General features: G+C 38.7%; 1 protein-coding gene across 6 annotated transcripts in view; it reads right to left on the bottom strand.

Annotated features, from left to right (window-relative positions):
• UBE3D (ubiquitin protein ligase E3D) overlaps positions 1-25,817 on the bottom strand; it is a 181,085-nt gene that overhangs the window by 154,452 nt on the left and 816 nt on the right. For all 6 annotated transcript variants that reach the window (XM_032152493.2, XM_058434921.1, XM_058434914.1 and 3 more), the window contains exons 2-4: positions 18,638-18,834; positions 14,977-15,067; positions 5,211-5,442 (exon numbers count right to left, since the gene is read on the bottom strand). In XM_032152493.2, coding sequence (XP_032008384.1) covers positions 5,211-5,442; positions 14,977-15,067; positions 18,638-18,834 — 520 coding nt within the window. The remainder of the gene's footprint in view (positions 1-5,210; positions 5,443-14,976; positions 15,068-18,637; positions 18,835-25,817) is intronic.

Below are 25,817 nucleotides of genomic sequence, written 5' to 3'. Positions count from 1 at the left end.
TTCTGCAACTCTGGATACTCCAGGGTACCTTTCCTGGGAAACCACAGAATAGGTGTAGGCTGAAGTAAAGAAGGGCAGTGACTTCTGATGTGGGATAATATGTGTATTTAATCTAAGGAAAAAAATTTTAACTGATTAATATACATTTGAGTGTAAGTATTTTTTCCTTGGCATAAATAATTTCCTGAAAAATTGCATAAAAAGTACATTTAAACTGAGTTCCATGGATGTGCTGCTAGTAACTGACAGAGCTGATGTTTGAATCTGGGTCTCTCTGATGCTAAAGCTTCTGAACACTATGCTAAGTGTTTTCCAAACAACAGCTCATGTGCCCCATTAGTGGGAACCAATTCATGGAACCAATTCAGTGGATTACTGTGTTTTGTTTTTTGTTTTGTTTTGTTTTGAGACAGAGTCTTGCTCCATTGCCCAGGCTGGAGTGCAGTGGCGCGACCTCGGCCCACTGCAACCTCCACCTCCCAGGTTCAAGCAATTCTCTGCCTCAGCCTCCCTAGTAGCTGGGACTACAGGCACCTGCCACCATGCCCAGCTAATTTTTGTAGTTTTAGTAGAGATGGTTTCACCATCTTGGCCAGGCTGGTCTTGAAGTCCTGACCTCGTGATCCACCCACCTTGGCCTCCCTAAGCGCTGGGATTATAGGCGTGAGCCACCACCACACCAGGCCTACTGTGTTTTTAAAAAATGAAATACAATAGAACAGAAAATATGACAGTGCTTCAAACACTGAGTAAGTACTGCTTCAAGAAACTTTTATTTGAGGTGTGTTTGTGTATGTGTGCATGAGTGTGTGTGTGTTATCAGATCTTGATGTAAAAAAATATATTCAATGCTGGACGCCATGGCTCACGCCTGTAATCCCAGCACTTTGGGAGGCCAAGGCAGGCAGATCATGAGGTCAGGAGTTTGAGACCAGCCTGACGAACATGGTGAAAACCCCGTCTCTACTAAAAATATAAAAATTAGCTGGGCATGGTGGTGCGTGCTTGTAATCCCAGCTACTCAGGAGGCAGAGGCAGGAGAATCGCAGGAACCCAGGAGGGAAAGGTTGCAGTGAGCTAAGATTGTGCCACTGCACTCCAGCCTGGGCAACACAGCGAGACTCTCTCTCTCTCTCTCTCTCTCTCTGTGTATATATATATATATATATATATATATATATACACATATATTCAATTAAAGGTCAAAGTCAAGAGCAACAGCACAATTCATATTGGGGTCTTTCTCTATGGCCTATTCTTTCCCCCAGCCTCAAACACATGCAACTAGTAAAAAAATCCATAAATGCCCACAGCTCTTCTATTTGAAAACTTCTGAGATGAATCCCTTCATACACTGAATTAGCCTTCAGTAACATAAACACTTATCCCATTTTTTTCCTGGTCTAGCTGCAGTATTTGGACAGATTCTGCAGCCTTCCTCAAAAGTCTCTGCTGAGGAAACAAAAGCACATATGAACTTCATAAGTCAGTTCAGTCCTGGCTCAAACTTTTATCCAGGCACACTCCCAAAGTGGGCCCCACAGTGTGCCATCTCTGGCCATTGCACTGACATCCTTATCAGGCACATCACAAATGACAGGTCTCAGAGCCTGACCCAGGTGGGAAACTGGATGGGGTCATTCCCATGAGAGGTAAGAGACAGACACAGAAACCTAGGAAGGTGCCAATTTATTCAGGTCCAGGAAGAAGAGAACTCAGAAAGCCAGTATGGTCTACAAAGGGTGCCATTCTGGCAGTTTAATGCTTTCTTACAGTAAAACATACCTGTACGGCTCCAAGTTGGCATTAAAAATATTTTTTAAAGAGTACTATTGTGTACAAGTTAAATCTGATCACACTCATTAAATGTTACCAAAAACTAAGGGCTTTATTAAAAACTAATATTGGTATTGTAATAGCAATGCTTGAAAAGAAAGAATTTTTCTACTTGAAGCAGAAAATTTTTTTTCAAGTGCTCTGATATGTACTTCCTTTGTAATTGCTATCACAGAACATCTCATTTTGTCTTTCAAGGGGGCAGGAGAAGTGTTTTTTGTTTGCTTGTTTCTAAAATAAGATTCTACCCTTATCAGACATGGGTAATCAGGATTTAAAAACCAGATCAACAACAACCAAATTACCTTAATCACATGTGTGGCTCTTGATTCAAACAAACCTATGCTAAAAGATACTTTTAAGACAATTGATAAAATCTGTATATGGCCTGATATTGTATCACCAAGGAATAATTGTTAATTTTATCAGGTGTGATGAGGGTGTGGCTACATTTTTAAAATTCCTATTTTTAGATGTAGAGATAAAATGACAAGACTGTTTAGAAGCACTTCAGGAAAAAAAAGAGCAGATGAAGCATACTTAATGAATCCATATTGAAATTCGTAATACTATTCTTTTTATACTTGTGAATACTTACAGAGTTTGACAACACATTCTTCTAAGAAAACAAAAAAGACACACTTATGGATTTAACAAAACAAATTGCCAAAATCAACTAATTATTACTAAGTACTCCAAGAAAGAAAAAAAGGTAAAGATGCTAGTTATCCTTGCTAGCAGTAATATTAATGTAATCAAAGATCAATTTTATTTGCTCTTTAAAAAAGAGTGAAGTCTTGAATAATATTTTGAACCTTATAAAAGGATGAAATGCCATCTTTATCATCCCATTATTATGTAATTTTTTTTTTTAGACGGTGTCTCGCTCTGTCACCAGGCTGGAGTGCAGTGGTGCAATCTTGGCTCACTGCAACCTCCGCCTCCCGGGTTCAAACGATTCTCCTGCCTCAGCCTCCTGAGTAGCTGGGACTACAGGCCCCCACCACCACACCCGGCTAATTTTTTGTAGTTTGGGAGAGACGGGGTTTCACCATGTCGGCCAGGATGGTCTCAATCTCCTGACCTCATGATTCACCCGCCTCAACCTCCCAAAGTGCTGGGATTACAGGCATGAGCCACCGCACCCGGTCCAAGATGCAAAATTTGTATTATGTGGGTAGGCACAAAATAGCACAAGAGAGATGATAAATGAATACACCAATAGGGAAATCAGCAGGTATCTTTTAAAAATAAGTAGATACTGCTACAATAACAAAGGTTTATAAAGTATTATAAACTCTAAAAGGCTATGGAAGAAAAGAAATAGTGTTGGGCTTCATGTTTGTTTGTGCTGTTTTTAAAAGCAGATCTTTTTAATTAAACATATTATAACACATAAATTTTGTTTAAAGAGAATCTCTGCTTTGTAATGCATTTTTCTTCACCTATCCTTCAAGGAAATAATAAGGCAAGTTGTGTAATGAAGCAGCCTAACAGTGTGGGAACTCTACAGTGCAAACCTCAAAGACAGACATTGTTGTGGACTAATTAAGTCAACATATCTGAGACACTGCAGGGCTGCTCAGAGAGGTGGATTAGCCTCGTGTCCTCCCTTTTATTTTCCCTTTGTGTTGTTTCAATTTCTAAGGACCCTTGATATTGTCTCACCAAAAAAATGTTTCCCAAGAGATACCATTAGGATGCTTTGTTACTATGTGACATTTCAAAACCCTGCTAGATGGCTAGACTGGGTGATGGGAGAAATAGGTTTTCAATAGCACAGAACAGCCTTGTTCCCACAGGAGCCTTGAGAGCGCTGTTTACGCAGTCCCTCCAAATTTATGTTTCTATTTTGGTCACAGGCACACTCTTTGGACTGCTGCAATATACAATTAAAGAGGGACTTTCATCTAGGCTAACTTGAAGAAAATCTTTTCAACAGCAGCTTGTCATGATAGTACAGAATTTCCCACAGTCTCCTTGATACTAAAACTGTAATGTCTAAAAATATGATGGGTCTTTCTTTAATGGATAAGATAGCTGTTTACTATGAAGAGAAATTCTTGTAAATGGCATCACATAACTGATAAAGATGTAAATGTGAAGAATATATTTCAGCACAGAGTGCTGAATTTATTTAAAAAGGGAAACATGGTTTCTCTCATTTAATCTTTCTCTACTACTTTTATGCTCACAACTTCCAAATATTTTTGAAATGTATAGCTTAATCATAAAGATGAAATTTAAAACACATAAAGTATTAGTATATATTTAGATTAAAATACAAATTTAATTAATCATATTAAATATAACATAAATGTATATTAACTTACTATTTACCGTTTAAAATATAAAATGTAAAGTACTACATTTCACCAAAGTGAACCATATTTAGATAAAGGGATTTCTGTTTACGGTGTAAACTGAGGCAGTTAAATAATTTTATCTGACAACAACTTAACCTCCACATTTGACGAATTTCCTTCATCTCCCTCAGAATAGTTCTATAAACTAATTTACAACCTAAGAGCTGCCCACCTACTGCATATTTCCTGCAGTAGCTCAGTTCTTATTACAAAAATTAAATGAGTTCTGAATGAAATTTAAAATACAATGTTTTTGTTCCCACCAATAATCAGATGTTAAAATGATTCTCTGGGAATGATTTTCTTTACTTTTTAAATAATATCTGTATTGACTGGCCATCAGTGGAATGATTTCTCACATGGGCCAAGCCAATGCCATTGATTTTCTTTTAAAATAAAGTAAAACACTTGTTCTCTGCAGTGAGAGAAAATTGCCTTCTTCCCAAAGCAACTTATGCAGCAAGAGCCACCTGACCTCACACTGTCAAGCACCGACGCAGACCCTGCAACGCAAGCTTTATCTCCATTCCTGGGCTCCTCCATTCCTCTTTTTACTTGATGACATCTCCATTTACGACTTCAGCAGAAGTCTAGACTATGGGCAGAAATAGTAAAATACCTCAGCCTAATAGTATAGTAGATATCCTGGAGCAAGAGAACACTTTTAACTTAAATCAGACTACTTAGGATAAAATGCACACAAATTATGCAATATTGTCCTAAGAACAAGAAAGCAGGGCAGCATTTTGTTTGTAAAATGGTAGCACTCGCAATTCTATGCCTGCAGAGGTTTTCCTCTCCTTATTCTTCCAGGACCCTGTGGCTGTTTTAGTTTAAAGCCATATGCTCTTCCTGTTTTGATAAAGCAGCGATAGCAATGACAGTTGAAAATAATGAATTTTGGCCTTACAGCAGTCTATGTAACAAGCCCTTAATTAGGAAAAGATTGAAGAAGGCAGTATCTAAGACAGCCTCTAAATTAGCATTTATTTTGAAATGATATTTTACCAATTTACGATGGTTGTCAGAAGAAACACAGCACATCTCCACCGGGGATAGTTCAGGTCTTGGCTGCCACAAACTGGTTCTTAAATTCACCAAGAAGAAAGAGTCTCCAATAAAACAGTCATTCTCTTGCGGATGAAGTGGTTTATTAGCAAAGGGGTCAGGATGACAACACCATTCTCCAACTAGAGCTCCCCAGTTCTCACTCGGCAGTGGGAGCACCCTGAGGAGCTTCCTAGTGGAAAGAAGAAAAATCATTTTTCACAGAACAAAATGGAACTAACATTCTCTTAATTAAATGAGCATAAAAGATGAAAGAAACTCATTAACCACAAGGCTTGCAATGCTAATTTTTTCCCCAATTATAAAAGTAATATATACTCACTACAGCTAATTTTGAAAATGCAAGGAGGTATAAACAAGGAAAAATCATCCTTTATCTCACTACCCAGAGATAAGTAACTAAACATGACAGGGTATTTCTTTGCCATCCGTTCAAAAGATGTATCTGTACATATCACACGAAGTTTGAGAATGGTGAATAAACATACTATATCTTGCTTTTGCTGTTTTATTTAGATGAATCCTAGTTAGTCCACAATATTCTATTCCATAAGTACATCAAAACTTTTGAGATCATTCCCTCAACTGTTAGATATTTAGGTTTTGAGTTTTTCATTATCAATAACTCTGTGATGAATGTTCCTGTTAGAATATTTGTGAACATATCTATTTTCCTTGGAAAGAATCTTATGTAAGTGTGAGATGATAAGCACAAATTATATGCATATTTTAAAACCCAACACCTATTTGGTGAATTTCTTTCCAGAAAGGCTGTGCCAATCTATAATTCTTCCACTTACCCTTTTCATAAATGAATACTATCATGTTTCCATTTCTGCATTAGTAATAGGTGAAAGTATTTTCAATGCTGCTTTAATTGGCAACTCTTAAATTACTGGTGAGATTCATCTAGTTTTTCTACTTATAGTCCACTGTGTTTCTTCTGTGAATTGTGATTAGTGACTATTTTTCAGGGTGGTATTACTATGTTCTTGTTAATTTGTAAAAATGTGTTCTATATTAAGAGTATTAGCCTTCCGCTTATTAACCTGTTACAAGTTTTTTTGGTGTTACTGCCTTTTATTTTGGTTTACATGTCTTAATGGTCAAATCACCTAACAACTTTCTTCTATAATTTCTCCTATTACTATATTTTAATAAACTTTTCATTTTGGAATAATTTTAGGTTTACAGAAAACTTACAAAGGTAGTATATTAGTTCCCATATACACTTCACCCAGATGGCCCTAAAGTTACTATTTTATGATACCATGATAGATTTGTCAAAACTACACACTTTGAATTTCACCTGTTTTTCCACTAATATCCTTTTTTTCTGTTCCAAGATCTAATTCATGATAATACTTTGCATTTAGTCATCATGTCTTCCTAGTCTCGTCTGGTCTATAATAGTTTCTCAATATTTCCTTATTTTTCAGAAACGAGATTTTTGCAAAGATCAGGTATTTTACAGAATATTCTTCAATCTGAGTTTGTCTAATATCGTCTCAAGATTAGGCTGGTGGTATGGATTTGGGGAAAGAATCTCACAGAAGTGAAATGTACTCTTCTCATCACATCATATCAGAGAATATATCATATCAACACAACTTAGTGATGCTAATCTTGATAACTTTGGTAAGGTGATATCTGCTAAGTTCCTCCTTCTAACAAAACACAAATACTAGTATATTAATGTACATTCAGATGTTATAAGTTAAAATATATAAAACGTGAATGCTACTTTTTTTTTTAACAATTCCCCCATGTTAACCATTTTCCTTTGATTTCCCCAATCAACTGAGTTTCATAAAAGGGCAATTACAGTTCAGAAGAGGGTACACAATTTATAACTGCAGAGGACAAAGCTAGAAACAAGAAAGGCTGATTTTAGTTTAACATAAGGAAGAACTTTTCCTTTGAAATTAGTATATGCTGCACCATTGGTATCATCAGGTGCTGAGCCTGTTAAGTATACTGAGAAGTGATTCTTTCAACATACATTTCCTATAAGTCTACTATGAATAAGGCATTCTACTGGCACAAAATATGAACACATACAGTCGTCTCTCTTCAATTACTCATGTTCTACTAAGAAATATAGACCTATAAACAAATAACAAAAGCACATGTTATAAATGCTGATAACAGAGTAATGGTTCTAAATTCTTGCAGTGTGTGTGGGTGGGGGGGGGCGGGGGCAGTGGCGCCAGGGGGAGCAGTACAGATCCCTTTGAATATTTAAGAAAAGTTAGCCTCTTTCCTCACACGTACATTTCTACAAGCACACAAAATCTGCATATCACTTTAGGGGATTCATGGATCCCCAAGACCAATCCATGAATTCAGGGCAATACACACAAAGTGCTACAAGAATAGATTGTACATAGACTTCAGAGAAGAGGTAATATCTGAGCTGGCCTTTGAAAGATAAATAGTAGTTCTCCAGGCAGTGAAAGGAATTAAGGGCATCATGGAAGAAACAATATGAAGGTAGATGCCATATATGTTTACCTTGTCACTGTATTTCTACTGTCTTACATTGCTCCTAACATATAGCATGAGCTCTTAAATATTTGTTGAAGAAATGAACTAGCGTATTTTGATAACTATAATGTGTGAAGCCCCTGGCTGTGTCTGTTGCTCACTGGAATTAAGGGGTTAAAAAACCTTTTCCCTTGCTGCTTGAGGATCTGACCTCTGGTTTAGCCACCTAGCTCTGTTACCCTGGAAACCAGGTAAGAGCTTAGGCATCGACAATATTGCTAGGCAACACTGCTTACGGTAAAAATGATCCTTGGTTGGTAAACTGCATCTGAACCAGGAAGAAATACGAATGAGCTGTAAAAGTCTGATAGGATACTTTGGCCTTCCCTGAATGCAGTCTCTTCTTGGGAACCCTACAAACTATATCAAGAATTGTTACAAGAGATCCTTGCTGCTTAAGGCAGGAGGCTTCTTCTGAGCCAGGGCAGCTCCCATGCCTCCCTGATGTGGAGCTTATGCTTTGTACCTGGAACTACATTGTGTGGGGAGACAACAGTCCCCAGAAAGGTATGTGAGCTGTCACTTGTACAAACATGCAGAGCCCCTGCTGAAAGGAATTCTTGATGCTGCCCTGCTGGCAAGCTGGCAAGGAATGTGGCCTGTGGTAGCCTTGTGAGTCCACATGTTTAGTTAACTTAAAAAGACCCTTGGTGGGCACTAAACACACCTTATTTCATTTAATGCTCGCAACAACTTTGTGAGACAAGAAATACCATTTTCCTGTACAGAGGAAGAAAGTGAGGCTCAGAAATGTTAAATAATCTGCATTAAGCCAGGCGCGGTGGCTCACGCCTGTAATCCCAGCACTTTGGGAGGCCCAGGTGGGCGGATTAGGAGGTCAGGAGACCAAGACCAGCCTGGCTAACACGGTGAAACCCTGTCTCTACTAAAAATACAAAAAATTAGCCGTGAGTGGTGGTGGGCACCTGTAGTCCCAGCTACTCCGGAGGCTGAGACAGGAGAATGGTGTGAACCTGGGAGGCAGAGCTTGCAGTGAGCCGAGATCGCGCCACTGCACTCCAGCCTAGGCGACGGTGAGACTCCAGCTCAAAAAAAAAAAAAAAAAAAAAGAAAAAAAAATCTGCATTAAGTTCACAGAATCAGAAGTGATCAGTAATGGGAGGTCCTTAGAATATATTCCTTCCCTGGCAATGCAGAACAGCCATAGAGGAGACTTGGGCAGGTAGGATGGTGGCAAACTGTGTGGGGTGTTCCAGGCCACGCTAAGGGGTAGGGACTTGGTACCTCAGGTGGGTAGGAAGCATTACAGAATTTTAAGCAGAATAACAGGTCAGATTTGAATTTTACCAAGAAGCGGCAGCAGAAGAAGAGGGTAAATAAATTGCCTGTTTAGAGTGGGAGAGAGTTAGGCCTAAATAGGCCCCTGGACTTTCTCCATCATTAAGATCTTTTGTCTCCTGCCATACTGCATGTAGTGCCAATAAACAAACCCTCAATACAGTGCAAAAGACAACAATGTCAAAACCCCCTACATGATCAGGGAAATAAAATTGCACCAAGACTTACAGAGATCTGAGAGACAACTCACATTAACACAAAATATGATATTTCAAACTTAATGTGACCACGTATCATGTGAATAAAAGCTATAATATATCCTAGAACCATCTACATAAGACACCAGGAGCAAGAAAGTGCCTAATCCACAAGTCACTGCAAAGATAAAAGAGTTTTTAAAGCAGAAAAAAATTTTTTGATGTTTTGAAGAAAACATAAAACATTTAAGAACAAAAGATTTTAATCATTGCTTTACTGAAAGCATATTTATATAAAACCCTGAAAAATATACTTTGATATGATATACTTCCCAAGAGAACTTTCAAAATAAAATAGATCTCATTTTTTTCAAGGTTAGTTTTTAAGTAGAAACCTGGTGGAGCTCAAACAAACAGTGAAATGATTTCCTGAATTTTCTCTCAGCCTAAGATTCTATAATAAACAGCAACGCAAATTCACAATAAATTAAAGTTTCCTAGCTATTTTTAATGTACCATGAGCACAAACTTTTAGAAAACTTAAAATATCCAAATGATATTGATGTTTAATACTTAAACATATACACAAGAAAATGTATGCCCCTTAACTTTAATAGAGGTAAAGAAAAACGAAGAATGTGAAAATAAAAAAAATACATAAGAAAATAAAATTATGTCCCTTAGCTTTAAAACGAACCATTAATCAGTGAAAATAACAATGGTAATAACAGCTTTTACAGGCTGGATTATAATCAAGTGGACATTAAGAATATTAATAACATCAACTATCTAAAGCTCAAAATATGGCTGCTGGAATTAGATAAATTCAGGTGACATTCTCTGACTGGCAGGCCACAAATCCTATAAAACTAGCTTAGCACTTTAATATTATTACGTACATAGTATGATTTGAGCCATAAAAGTATAATTTTATTCCAAAAGTTTGTACAGTGTTACCAATAGTGCAGTTGGTGACTGTACTCTTTTTTAACCTCTTTGTAGAAACGTGACTGTATTCTTGGGAGTAGTTATTTTCAGGTTACAATTGTAGCTGGACTGCCAAGTGGATCAATCAAGTGGTTGGATATCCTGACATCTCATGTTTCCAAAGATCCCATCTTGCTGGCTTCCCTCTAGGGTCTCAATGCCCTCATGAGATCTAGGCTGACACCTAGCACTACCCTGCCAGTGCAGGGAGAACAGGGAGAACCATCCAGAGACCTCGGGAGAGCCAGTCTGTTTCAAATCATCTGAAAATCAAAAGGCTTGAGTTTGAAAGTTTGGCCAACTAATTTCATTCACGTATGAGATGAACTTATTTCTAAAATATATAAATTCCAAACACAAGGACTATTTGGCTGTTTCTGAGACTATTCACAACAAAATAAATTTTCTTATTATTGCTGGATATTAGGGCCCATTAATCTTAACAATAGCATAATAAAAAATTGCATACATTCACACAAATTTTACAGAAAAACTGCTAATCTGGTAAAATGTAAATTGGAGAATTTTATTATAAAGAAATGAGGCATTATTTGGTTTCAAATAACCACAACAAATAGCTAAGAACATGTGACCTTAAATTAAGAAAAAACACTGCTACAATTAGCAGATATCATGTGCCCTGGTGCTAGTAAGTATTAAAAGCCATTAATGAGTCTTACTGTTTAAACTGTCCTCTATATCTTATTTCTATAATTAAGTTGACAAGAACCTTTTTTATTTAAAAAAAAAAAGAAAGAATAAGCATTAGTCCCACACTATCAAAGAATCATGAATCACAAAGTACATGAAACCCCAAATACAAATGAGGCTCATTGATCAGGGAATTTTCATGTTTCATAGCATTCCAACAGGTTTATCTAATCCAACGTCCTCATTTTACAGATGAGGAAACTGGACCCCAGGAAATTAATGTAACATGTTCCCAGATAATAAGACTAGCCAGTAAGCAGATCTTAACTCTGTTCCCCTGCTCCTACAGAGGTGCTCCCAATACAGATAAATCAACACATTCCAAGGTATCTTCCTGGGAAATATGTTTCTAATTAGTTGATTTTGGGCACATACATGCTCTTTTGAAAACCTTTGGTCTTGTTTTCTATTTAATGAGCACAAAGTTGTCCTTACCACTCACATAAAACAGATAACTGAGGGAGAAATAAGAAGAACACTGGGTCTGACATTAACGGTCAACATGAAATCCACGTGCAGTTACTTAAGGAAGCATCTTTTTCCATACAACTCAGTCACAGGGCATGCTACCTAAGAGTTAAAGGTAAGCAAAGCCTTGAGTCATTTACTAAGGATTTCTCTGCATTACTGAAGAGGCATGCATATGCCAGGCACACAGATGTAACATGAAAAGGTTTTTGGGTAAGCCTTGCTTAAATGAGGCAAAGGCTAAGTCAAGTCCACTGTTTCTCAGAGAGAAAAAGAGAAAGGGAATTCATTTCCTTGGCACATGCAGAGTATGTGAATCACAGTCTTGAAACAAAAAGGTTTGAAACACTAAACTAGGTAATTTGCTGGTTTGCTAATAAGAACAATTTGGAAAAGGAAGTAGAAAGTCTATAAAACCAATTTAAAAGACCTTGTTGAGCATTAACTATTACATATGTTGCATCCTTTAACTGTCTTGACAAGTTTGGAAAATGGGCCTTATTAGAAGGCTGCATTAGAAGGACCTGAGGTGGTACAAGCACAACTTCCCAGCTACTAAGTCATGAAGCTGGGTTTCAAACCCAGGTCCCATTCTCCTGCTCCTGCCTCCAGGGCCTGCCGATGGTCAGGGTTAGGGAGAGTGAGTGCTGCCCTTTTAGTTCTCAGTTCCATGACTGGAAAAGGGACTGACACAGAAGATACAGTTCCTGAACAGAAAAAATGGGGGCAACAGATAAAAGATTTTTCATATTATCATCCTGTTCCAATGAAACACAAATAACAGCCAATAATGAACCAGCATATCCTTTACTGTAAGCAGAACCTGGAAATACTGTTACACTGATTTAATATGTTCCAACTGTAACTTCTAGGAATCCCTATTGTTGTCTAGGAATGAATGTTTCAGAAACTTCATCTGAGAATTCAACCAAAGCCTAAAATAGACCCAGAGAAGGAAAACACTCTTGGTTCAACTACAATGTAAACTGAGATCCCCTGAACCTTTCAGGATAAAGTGGGCCTGTCACCGAGTACATGCAGTAACTTCAACCCTTAGGTAATCCAAGCAAAGATGAGGTTCCCTCCTCTGCAAATTTAAAATCACCTCATTTCTTACTCAAGACAGTCACTCTGAGGATCCTCCATCTGTAGCCTCTCACTTATACCAGAGTAACTCTGTGCCATCTCACCTACCTGGGACACCGCCAGAAATCAGGAAGCAAGCGAGAGAGGTTAGTGGAAGGCCAAAACAAACATGTCAACGTTTATTCAATTCAACCCAGCAAAAATTGATTGAGAGCATACTATTTACAAGGGACAGTGCCTGATGCTGAGGATGATGATGACGATGATAAGAACAGTAATTATAGCAGTAGCTAATACATACTGAATGCTTGCCACGTGCCAGGCACTGTCATCAACACTTAAACACTCCATTCTCCTAGCAACCATATGAGGTAGGTCCTACTGTTAGCCACATTTTTGCAATAAAAGAATTGAGGCACAGAATAGTTAAGTAACTTGCCCAGAGTCACACAGCTAGTAAATGGCAGGTGCAAACCTAGTGGCTCTAGCTTTTGAGTCTGTACTACTAGACAGACTCAGAAGGGACTACACTATACTGCACTCTCAAAAGAGTAGGGATAAAGGATACAGGGGACAACAAGATTATCTGCACTCCGAGAGCCTACAGTTTAATTGTGAAGACAGGCAAATAAACCTTAGGGGAACACCTAAACCAGCCCAGGGTTGAGAGAAGGCTCATAACAGTACCTGTCCTGTCAGCTGAATTCTGAAGTTCAGGTAGGAGCCAACAAGGGGGACACAGGGTGTGGGGTGCATTCCTCCAGGAAAGGAAGTCGCTTTCATAAAGCCCCAGGGTGAAAAAAAATCATGAAAAGGCTGTGGGGCTGCACAATGATCACCAGAGCTGTGTACAGAATGCCAGTCAATAATGGCATTTTTTCTGGGGGGAGGAGGAATGGGTTGGGGAAAGAGATATGAAATGTGAGGGTGGAGAGGTAAATAGAGGTAAACTCATAAAGGTCCTAATGTAGCATGTTTCTGGAATTTATATTGGAGAAATGGGGGGCCATGGAGGGGTTTGACCAGTAGAGCCTGATGCATTTGAGAACAATTAGTTAGTTGGGCTAAAATAGATCAGATGAGAGGACAAAACTACAGGGAGGCTCAATGCATGAGGAGTTGGCAACAAGTGTAATTAGGTGAGCAAACAGTGGCCTCAACTAAGGTAGAGGCACTGGGATGGAGAAAAGTGGACTTATGTAAGACATGCTATGAAGAAAGTAGCAAAAGAACTTGGCAACTGACTATAGGGGGAACCCCTTAGAGCAAGCTGACCCACGTTAGAGCACATGGCCCAAAGGCTTTGAATGTGGCCCAACACAAATACGTAAACTTTCTTAAGACATGAGTTTTTTTGGCAATTTTTAAAAAACTCATCAGCAATTGTAAGTGTTAGTGTATTTTATGCGTAGCCCAAGACAGTTCTTCATCTTCAGTGTGGCTCAGGGAAGCCGAAGGCTTGGACTCCCCTGCCTCCAGGGGGAGGAACTTCTGGCAACACCAGGTTTCTCCCTTGAGGACACAGGTAGAAGTACAGCATTACTGAGATAAGGAACACTGGAAGAGAAGCAGGTTTCAGATAGGAAGGATCCATTCACTTATAAGTCTTAGGAACATGGCTCAGGAAACCCATCTAATAAAGAACTCTAAATTCTTTAAATAGTATTAACAATAATTAGGATTTAATCTGTCTCTCCAGCTGATGAATGACTCGTGGCTGAAACTTTAGGAGGAAGGGTTTGTGCCCAAGAAACAAGAAGGCTGACATGAGGGACAAAAGAAAAAGAAATTAAAAAGCCTTTGGGACTGTAAAAAAAAAAACCCCAAAAATAACAACAACAACAAAAAAACCAGCAAAGAGTCCTTCCCATCTCAACAGGGCAATCCCAGCACATGGCAAGAATAAATGACAAAACTAACCTAATCATTGAGAAAAGGTTAATTTGTGCTCTGTATGCTCTGTTTTAATAAGCGGGAGAAACAGGAAATGGATTTTAGAAAGGCACTGATAAAAACAGTTCAAATAAAAAGTTTTTGTGCAAAAGCTTGTTATGTGGAAAAAAATCACTGAATGTGGAAAATGTCACTCAGCATCGTGTTGGATGAAACATGGGACAGGTCCCATGTTTCTTTTCAGGAGGGAGGTGCTTCAGTGATCAGCACAGGTTTTCAGCCGAGATAAGCTCTCCTCTCTCAAAGCCAGCATCCTAATGCTCCCCTTTACGTCCCTTAGAGCTAATCACTGTGATTGCTAGCAAGTTTTGTGGCTGATTGTGTTCAAAGTGACATTAAGCTGGCTCTCACTTTAAGGCCATATACTACTCCATTGGCAATTACTTGAAAAATTCTGATAGAAAAAGAGATAACCATTGCCAGGCACAGAATTAATCAGTGTTAAATATATTCCTTACCTGTCTTTTATTATGACTTCACCGCAGGATTGGCAATAAAACGTGCAACATTCTTGGGCTTGCGAGCTTTGATTAAACATTGAAATCAGTTCTAAAGGAAGTCAATGAAATAGCTAATCTTAGAGATTGAAACAAATATATTAACATACTTAAACAGTTCAATAGCCACGATAAATTACCATCCATAAACAGTTTATGATCCACCCAGAAGTACATATTTAATTAATACTATCTGATGACTCAAGCAGAAGCAAATATGGTGAAGTGTTTTTGAAAACAACAGATTTTGCTAAGTGTTCCAGAGCTAGGTACTGCCCTAGATTACACGTGTAGCATTTGTTAGTTCTCTCATTCTAAAAATACCAACATTAAGGATGAGTGAAAAAGAACTATTTCCTTCTCATGAAGCTAACTACACAGATCTCCAACATTCTCAGCTTTCCTCTGCTGTGTCTCACAATAGTGTTTCATCAGTGTAAACAAATAGAGCTCTTAAATTTGAATTTAATTTTTTTTTGTTGGTTTGTTTTTTGAGATAGAGTCTTGCTCTGTCGCCCAGGCTGGAGTGCAGTGGCGCGATTTCGGCTCAGTGCAATCTCCGCCTCCTGGGTTCAGGCAATTCTCTGCCTCGGCCTCCCGAGTAGCTGGGATTATAGGCGCCCGCCACCATGCCTGGCTAATTTTTGTATTTTTAGTAGAGACGGGGTTTCACCATCTGGGCCAGTCTGGTCTTGCATTCCTTACCTCATAATCCACCTGCCTTGGCCTCCCAAAGTGCTGGGATTATAGGCGTGAGCCACCGTGCCCAGCCAAATTTGAGTTTAATTTTATTTAAACAAGGTTTATGTCCAATCTAGCATATAACCATATGAACAAACAAAGATCTCCAACTAATGTTTATTGGACACCTCCCTGGGAATGAAATGGCTCCAAAAAGAGTCCAGTTTTCCCAGATCCAAAATCAATTTCTAATGAAAGCTATGGTAAAACGTTGAAAGCTGTGGGGAAAAATATATATTTCTCACACTATGAGAAAGAGCAGCATAAGGCAGTATGTTCCCTTAGTTTCCATTATTTCTTTTATGAAATAAGGAAACTTTCATTTAAAAGAATCAACTATGTCTGTAAAAATCTAATTAAAGAAATGAGGTCATATCCATCAGAATCAAGCAATGTGGATTTGGTTTTTGTTTTTCTGTATGTATTTTAAGATTTAAAAAAACTGATGCTAGAAGGTTTATGCCTTGGCAATTAAAAATTAAGGGCTGGCCAGAAATCCCTATAGCACTAAGGTGAAATAAATAGTATTATTCTTTAACTTTGAGCAGATTAAAAGGAGACCTAGGAATCCAAAATATTCTTTCCAGACCCACAAACAAATTTTCAGTGAAACACTACCCTCTGCTGGCCACCCAGCATGATGCACTGGGTCGGGTTTAAAATTCAGTTTCTGATATGGAGGAATCCTGGGAGAGTGTTGCTGCAGGGGATCAATCTAATGCGTGTGCTCTAATAGATCCTACTGTAGCTAGTTCCACATCGAGGGTCACAGTTTGACACTCAAAATAGCAGTATACCAGTATGATGTTTACTATAGTTGTCCTTAAAAGGGTGTTCTTAGCATTGAAAAGTCATCTTTTTAAAAACCCTGAAACACAAACTGAAGGCTAAAACTTTCAAGTCACTTCCTACAAAAGTTTGATTCAAGTTCACACCACTACATATCTATTCATATTTATTCATTCCACAAATATTTATACACCATCTATTATATGGAAAGCACTCAGGCAATTAAGTGCTGAGGAATCTGTTTTGCATACTCTTTCATGCACTGGGAACAGGCCTTTGATAGTTTTCCTTTTCAGATATTTGAGCAAAATATATTAAAAGTATAAAGAAATAGGAGACCAATGAACACAAACAATATGCAAATCAGCACATAGCAGTCAATTTATTTTGTCCTATAGTTTAAACAACGTTTGCAGATTTAAATTTTTAAAAATAATTCCAGTTTTGATATTTGTATATTCAGTTACAGAATACAGAAGATGGATGGGCAAAAACCCAGTACTATGTCCCTGGTCGTCTCTACTCCTCCATCTCTAAAATCACAGTCCCAGGAAACACTCCACTGTGGCTTTCATGCTTGCCTTTCCCAAATCTCAGGATCCAACACAAAATTCCTGCTGTGGTTACTCTTGTAAAAGAGGTAACGGTTGTGAAGGAGAAGGTGATGACAACACAACATCCAGCCTCCCATGGCCTCTTCCCTGAAACAGCACTTTCTCTGCCCATTATTAGGTGCACTCAGGGAGTCTACTTCCCAGCTCGGTGACCCTAACCTTCTTGCTATGGTTATCCCAACAGGCATTCCTAGCATTTATCCTACAACATTTAAGTGCCATGACAACTCTTTTCCCTACCCCTTGTTCCTAAAACCAACCCTGCCCAACTCAAACTAGTTATTCACTAACCCTGGACTTGAGCAAAAATTGCTCTCCAGCAAAAAAGAAATGAAACCCTCTCTACTCTTTCCTCACAAAAGCCAAGAGTAGAGACTCAGGGGAATACTCAACAGCTCCTAAGTGGCTCTTCCAAACACTCCTCCTGACCCCATCTCCGGGATCCACACAGCTCAGATGAAAGGTTTATTACAGATGAGGCAGCAGCGAAGTGTCAGTGTGCAGCTGAAAGAATTACAATCTTTCTCTGATAACAAATATTACATAAGTCTTTCACAGACTGTTTCCCCCTTTGACATAATTTTAATCCCCCAAAGCATATATTACATATATTGTAATAGATGTAATGAACCAATAATTTTATTCAGTAAATAACCCTGAGGTGTCAGAAAAAGCAAATTTTCTACTGCCTTACCGAATCATTATACCAGTTACAAAATGTTGTAAATATAACAGGCATAGTAAAAGTTAAAATCAAATTAAGTATCAAACTCAACTGCAGGACCTTTTGTGTACTGTTTTCTCTATTTGGAACTGTCCCCACATGGATACGATTTCCTTATTCAGGACTCAGGTCAAACATCACCTCCTCAGAGTGGCCTTCACTGATCATCCTTCAGCCAACCCTAGTCACTCCCTATCCCATTATTCTGTTTTATATTATCATAACACTTTTCTTAATATTTAAATTGTTTGCTCATTATCCACTCCCACCAATTAGAATGTAAGCTTCATGAGAGCAGACACCTCCCCTACCTTGTTCACTTCTGTATCCCCAGCACCTAGATTGATGCCTAGCACATAGCACAAACCAAAATATTTCCTGAATGAATAAATTTCCATGTAATGCTTTAAAATCAATCAGGTCTTATACAACTGCCATCTGATTTAATCTTCCCATCCGTGAGCCAGAAAATTTTACAATTAAAGAAACAAGGCAGTGGGTAAATGAGAAATCTCTATACTTTCTGCTCAATTTTGCTGTGGATAGAAAAGAAAGGGAGGGAGGGAGGGAGGAAGCCTCAGAAAGGTTAAGTAACATGTTCAATTGCATACAGCCAATAACTGGCAGGGCTGACAAAGACCCTAGAGCTTCTCAACCCCTTCACCTAGGAAAAGTTCAACTTATCAAAGGAAAAATCACCTTCTGTTTATAACAAAAAGGTAAATACAGAAGCAGAAGTGCTAATATTACTCACTTGTGCCTAATTCTGCTTGTGCCTGCAGCCGCAGGTGCAGTCCATCTCCAGCAACAAACTGTAGCCCGCAGCAAGAGGAAGGTACAAGCCTGACCTCTGCTGGAAGCTGGATTTCTGTGCAGCTTTCAGGGATTTTCATCTGGAGTGAAGATGGCATTATGGAAATATTCATGGGCATACCTCCTTCTTTCGGTTCTCTGGTAATTAAAAACAAAACCCAAACAAATTATTTCTCACAATGAAAACCACATGATGAAAGAAACAAAAATAGCCAAGGATCTCTTTCTTCCTCTTCAATAGGGGCTCTAAAGTCACTGCCCCAGAAAAACAGCAGCAAGCAGATCATAAAGGAAAGCAACCTACACCAGATTTAGATCTGGTCAGAGTGCCCTTCACCGTCACCATAATATGCAAGTCCTGGGACAGATTTTTGGTTCTTCCTTCTGAGAAGAGCGCTAAAATAATGTTTTATAGTAAATCAGAGCAAAGTACTGTTATTTCATATATAAAATTTTAATAAAGAGACCAAGATTCAGTGAAACAATGATACAAGACAAAAACTTGTCAATTTTAAGAATAAAAAGAATGAAGAAAATGATATAGTGATGTATGAATATCAGGTGTGAAAGGACTTACTAACCCAATTCACAGCAAACACAAATTACTCAGTATAGGCAATAAAGAGTAAAACACAGTCCCTGTCAAAAGCCCCCAGGTATCAAAAGTATAGAGGGGATAAAGGCATCTATGGAAATGATCCTCCTCTGAAACTGCAATAGGCTTAGCACTGCAACAGAGGTACAAAGTACCATGGCTCCCTCTTAAGTGCAGACAGCAGGTCATCCACATGGTGTCAACTAAGTGCAGACAGCGAGCCATTTCCTTGAGTGTCATCCGAGTACAGAGGGCAGACCGTGTGTTCAGGTGTGAATCTTGGTTAGGCCTTAGAAATACACCTTAGAAAATCTTACAGCTACTTTCTGGCTAGTTCCTTTTCAAAGCATATGGATCTGCACTTAGTTAGCAATAACGAATATTAAGCACCTGAGTTTTTTGCAGGGATGACAGCTTCAAACCCGAGTCAAAAGTTCAATTTCAAGAAATGGTGTTTAAGAAATAATGATCCTCTAAAACAAGGGTCAGCAACTTTTTTTCTGTGAAAGACCAGATAGTAAATATTTTAGGCTTTATGAGCCATGTATGGTCTCAAAGTAGAATACATATTCTACTTTTTATTTTTTAAAAAACAACCCTTAAAAAATGTAAAATCAGCAGGTCGAGGTGGCTCACTCCTCTAATCCTAGCGCTTTGGGAGGTCGAGGTGGGAGGATGGTTTGAGCCAAGAAGTTTGAGACCAGCCTGGGCAACATAGCAAGGCTCTGGCTCTACAAAAAAAATTTTTTAATTAGCCGGGTATAGTGGCACGCACCTGTAGTCCTAGCCACTCAGGAGGCTGAGATGGGGAGGATCACTTGAGCCCAGGAGGCTGCATGAGCCATGATCACGCCACTGCATGCCAGCCTGGGCGACAGATCAAGAACCTGTCTAAAAGAAAAAAAGATACGGAAGAAAAATCCAACTCTTAGCTCACAGGCTGTACCAAAACAGGCTGCAGGTAGGATTTGGCCAATGGGCCATAGTTCTCTGACCACTGCTTTAAAGATAACACAATGTCCGTTTGCTACCTCAATGACTTTCAAACTAGACTGTGTAGAGTTGACACTTCCAAGTGCCGCAAGGGATACCACTGGGTTCCTAAGTCCCCATTGCTACCCCATCTCTGGTTTATCACATTTCTTCCCAGTCCCAAAAACTTTAGTCATTTTATAGGGCCAAGCAAGAGAAGCATCAGTGCAAGGGTGGTGATACAGTAGCCCAGCATGGATTTGAGAAACTAAGCAGGCTGTGGAGGGCATCCATAGGGCCAAGCAAGGGAGGCATCAATGCAAGGGTGGTGACACAGTGGCCCAGCATGGATATGAGAAACCAAGCAGGCTGTGGAGGGCATCCACCAGGAGGACCACTCAGCAGGGGTGTCAGATCCCAAGACAGGTGAGGAGGAAATCTGAACAGGAGGTGAGGCCAGCTCAGGATGGGGTTTCAGAGCCTGTCTTAGCTCAGCTGCTATAACAAAATACCATAGATGGGTGGCTTAAACAACAGACATGGCAGAGAAAGGAAGTTCAGTGCCTCTTACTCTTCATATAAGGACACTAACCTCATCGGGGGGCCCCACCCTCAAGACTTCATCTAAATCTAACTACCTCCCAAAGCCCCATCTCCTAACACCATCACTTTGGGGGTTAGGGCCTCAACATGTACATTTTGAGGGGACACAAACATTCAGTCCATAACAGGGTCCAAGCAGGTGAGGAGAGTGTCAACAATGAGCAGGGGGAGGTGGCAAAGGATGCCAGCAGAATATTAATTACATAGAGGGAGACTGACAAAATAAATAAATGCCACTAGGACAATGAGGGCCATGATTCTCACTGTGGGAGAATGGAGTTACAAAAAGAGAAAGGGAGGAAACCAGAATAGACCCTATGGTGGTGGGGCAGAATTAGAAATACCTGTGTGAAGTCATGGTTTTCAATGTTTACAAATAGATACAGTAATATAGATAGTTGTAAATGCATGTATGTACATAGGTATGTAGGCACAACCATACATAGACATCATATATAAGTCATACACACATACCCTAGTTCTGGGAGAAGCGACATCCAACAGTGATGAGTATACTTAGTGCCCAGATCTTGGTTTGTAAAGGCCATTTTCTACTTTAAAAAATGAAATGAACAAACCAAAAACAAAGTTCCTTAGTAAAATGACTACATCCAGGGCTGTAACAGAGAAAGAATGAAATAAGCCTGGAACGTGTTACTGGAACATGAAGAAATCAAAGAATGACAGGGACCTACCAAAAAAGACGCAGAAACCATCCAGAAAGGACTTCCTTGGCCACATGTTATAATATGAGCAAAAAAGTAGCCCACTGAATAAAATAAACAATAAAACCCACTGAGTAACCCACAGTAAGAATCATGTATCCTTACTGACATACACAAATGAATAAAATAAAAACTCTGATGAGGAACAGGGTATTTACATAATCTCAGAATACCTCTCCAATTACTGATTATGAAGAGAAAAAGAGTAACTTGAAGGTAGAGAAGCATGGCAGACACTATCTTACTGAAGTGCTCAAAGTTAACATAACCAATTTGATGGAACAAAGCAAAATCATGTGCCACCTGACAGGAAGCGTCACTTCTGTTATATTCCTGCCAAAGATGCAAAATCTGAATCTTGTCTTGAAGAAACATAAGACAAATCCAAATGGAAGGATATTCTACAAAATGATTATACTATCATCTTGCAAAGTGTCAGGACCATGAAAGTCAATGGAAAATGAGGAACTCTTCTAGATTGAAACAGACAGAGGAAGCATAACAGTGAAATGCAATGCCTTATTCTGAACTGGATTCTTCTGTTATTAGGGATGTTATGTAGACAACTGGCAAAACATGAATGATGTAAGATGGTAGCAACACATTTCCCAGTTGTGAGGGTTGGATGACGGTTCTTTAGGAGAATGTCCTACTTTAAGACTAAGTTTTATTGACATAGTTCATACAGTAATTTCATACTTGAGGCTTTCTTCACCATTGACTTGTATTCTGTCAGGTATCACATCTGCTTAAAACTATCCAGTGACTTCATCTCTCACTCTAACTACAAGCTAAAGTCCTTTCGATGATCCATAAGGCACAGTGGTATGGCAGGCCCTGCTGCTACAAGCTTTGGAGAACCTGTTGTTAAACTTCTAGGAGTTCTGCAAAGCAGGTCAACTCACCTCACCCAGTTGGTAGGCTGAAGGTCATACGTGGTGAAAGTATTCACACTAAAGAAATCAACAAATGCTTCAAATCAAGACCTTAGTTTGTCTTTTTTGTTTGTTTTATTTTCATGGAGAGTAGGTTATTAAACATGCACCAGCACACCGTCATAAGATCTTTTACTACGTGTTCCCCGAACTCACCCGCACCTCTCTGAACTAGGCGCCCTTTCATACTCACTTTCTCTCAAAGGGAAATTGTCTCCCACCAGGTATGGCAGTTCTACACCTCACCGCTTATAGTTTAATACTCAAATGTTACTTTCCCATTTGAAATAAAAGATTGTAACTTTTTTCTCCCCATTCCTTTTTTGTTTAATTTTTTCTCCACTTCTATCAAATATATATTTATTTTGTATATTCTCTGTCGCCTCTTCTCTACTGCCACCATTAGACCCTAAGCTCAACAAAGGCAGGTGTTTTTGTCTTTGCTGTTGTTACTGTTCATGGCTGTATTCTCAGCACTTAGAATTTGAATTTTTGGCACTAGAGTAAGAACACAATAAACATCTGTGGACTGAACAAATGAACGGCCAAATTTTATCCCAAAATGCTAAGATATCTTAATATAAATAGATCTTTACATCTGTGAATGTAAACTGAGGAAGCCAGACTCTTTTTAACAACCCACTATGGCAGGAATTAATCCATTCCTGAGAGAGAACTCACCCATCCACCTCCATGGGAGGGCATTAATCTATTCAAGAAGAATCTGCCCTCAGGAACCACGCACCTCCCACTAGGCCCTATGTCTCAACACTGCCACATTGGGGATCAACGTGACAAAACATAGGGACAAAACACATCCAAACCATAGCAATTAGGAACAAGAACACCAATATTTAAATTAACTATAAAATATACTAAACATTTTAATTAAAACATACAGATCATCAGAACGGATTTAAAATCACCCAACTATATATTTCTAAAAATAGCATACAGTTTTATGCTATTTTTAGGGAAATACAATATTTTTACAGTTTTTTGCTTTATACAGAAAGACATAAGAAAAGTTAAAAAGGTAGAAAAAACACACTATGCAAACAGTATAGTCAACTGATTTCTCATGAAGATACTGAGTTATTTTAATGGGAGAAATGATGGCCTTTTCAACTGATGGTGATAGAATAAATGAATATCGTTATACCAAAAAAAGAACTTTGATCCCTACTTCACTGCAAACACAAAAATGAATTCAACATGATCACAGATCAAAATGTAAAAGCTAAGACGATATAACTCCTAGAAAATAAACCTGCCAAAACATCTTCACAGCCTTAAGGTAGGCAAAGATTTAAGACACCACAAAAACTAACCCTTAAGGAATAAAGAAACGATAGAGTGGACGTCATTAAAATTAAAATTTCTGTTCATCAAAGGACACTATCAAAAAAACGAGGCAGGGCATGGTGGCTCATACCTGTAATCCCAGCACTTTGGGAGTCCAAAGTGGGAGGATCGCTTGAGTCCAGGAGTTCAAGACCAGCCTGGGCAATATGGTGAAACCTAATCTCTACCAAAAAAATATAAAAATTAGCTGGGCATGGTGGCATGCACTTGTATCCCAGCTACTCCAGAGGCTGAGGTGGGAGGATTGCTTGAGCCCAGGAGGTTGAGGCTGCAATGATCACACCACTGCACTGTAGCCTGGGCAGTAGAGTGAGACGCTGTCTTAAAAAAAAAAAAAAAAAAATGAAAAGGTAAGTCACAGATAAGAATAGTCATATATTCACAAGGCATTTATATGAGAAAAAAAGCTCTTGTTTTGAGACTGTATAAAGAGCTCTCAATTAAACAAGACAAATAATCTGATTATGGGCAAAAAAAAATTAGAAGATACTTTTAAAAAGAACATATATGAATTGCTAAAAAGCAAGTGAAAAGGCACTCAACATTATTAGTCATCGGTAAAATGAAAATTAAAACCACAAGATACTATTTTACACACACTAGAATGGTTCAAACTAAAAGGACTGACAATACTAAATGTAAGTCAAAATGTAAAGCAGTTGAAACTCATTTTTTTTCTGGTTGAACGTGTAAACTGGTACAACCACTTTGGAGAACTGTTTGGTAATTTCTCACAAAGCAACACACACATCTATCCTATGACCCAGAAATTTCACTCTTAGGTACTTACCTAAAAAGAAATGAAAATGTATGTCCAAAAAAAGATTTATACAACAGTGTTATGACAGCTATATTCACAATAAGCAAACTCCAGAAACAAGAAAAACATCCAGCAATAGGAGAACAGATAAATGAATTGTGGTATATTCATACAATGGAAAACTTAGAAAGAAAAAGGAATGGACTACTGATACATGCAGCCACATAGATGGAACATGAATCTCAAAAATATTATGGAAGGAATGCAGCCAGAAACAAAAAGTATATATTGTATTAATCCATTTATAAGTAGTTCAAGAAATGGCAAAACTAAGTCCAGGAAAGTTAGGTTTCTTTTTTTTCTTTTTTTATTTTTTGAGACGGAGTCTCTTTCTGTCGCCAAGCTGAAGCACAGTGGCGCAATCTCAGCTCACTGCAACCTCCGCCTCCCAGGTTCACTCCATTCTCCTGCCTCAGCCTCCTGAGTAGCTGGGACTGACGAAAGGCGTGCGCCACCACACCCAGCTAATTTTTGTATTTTTAGTAGAGACAGGGTTTCACCATGTTGGCCAGGATGGTCTCGATCTCTTGACCTCGTGATCCGCCCGCCTCAGCCTCCCAATGTGCTGGGATTACAGGCATGAGCCACCGGCGTACCTTGCCTAAACAAAGGAGGGTAGTCCAAGGGAACTGTGAAAGGCCCCTGCATGAGAGGAAGGGAGGGTTTGTTGTGTGTGTGTGGTTTTTGTTTTATTTTGATAGGGTTTGGGTTCCTAATTACTCTACAAGGTGCACCAGAATTGGAGATATTTGTCCAAATTCATAATTTTTGAAAGAGAAAAAGAAATACATTCAGAGTACTATTATTCCCATTTCAAGACTGAAGAAATTCAGATTAAATTATTCTAATTTTGTGAGGAAGCTAGCATTTGAACTCAGTTCTCATGCCATATTCAAAATTGCCACACCAGATATCTGGCAGATTTAGGGAAGAGGAAAAAACTAAGCATCAATCTACCTGCGGCACTGTGTAATACCATTCTCAGAATTTTAACATCTAACTTACTCTCTTTGAAACAGCGATCACAAAGGAACAGACAAGGGGACCACAAATCATTAAAACTGCTATCAAACAAAATAGAGAACATTTTCCCCAAAAGTTACTTG

Source organism: Hylobates moloch, unplaced genomic scaffold, assembly GCF_009828535.3.
Source record: "Hylobates moloch isolate HMO894 unplaced genomic scaffold, HMol_V3 SCAFFOLD_2, whole genome shotgun sequence".
In the NCBI taxonomy this organism is placed as follows: Eukaryota; Metazoa; Chordata; class Mammalia; order Primates; family Hylobatidae; genus Hylobates; species Hylobates moloch.
The sequence above is the reverse complement of the archived record's forward strand: the minus strand, read 5'-3'. Positions and strand labels throughout refer to the sequence as shown.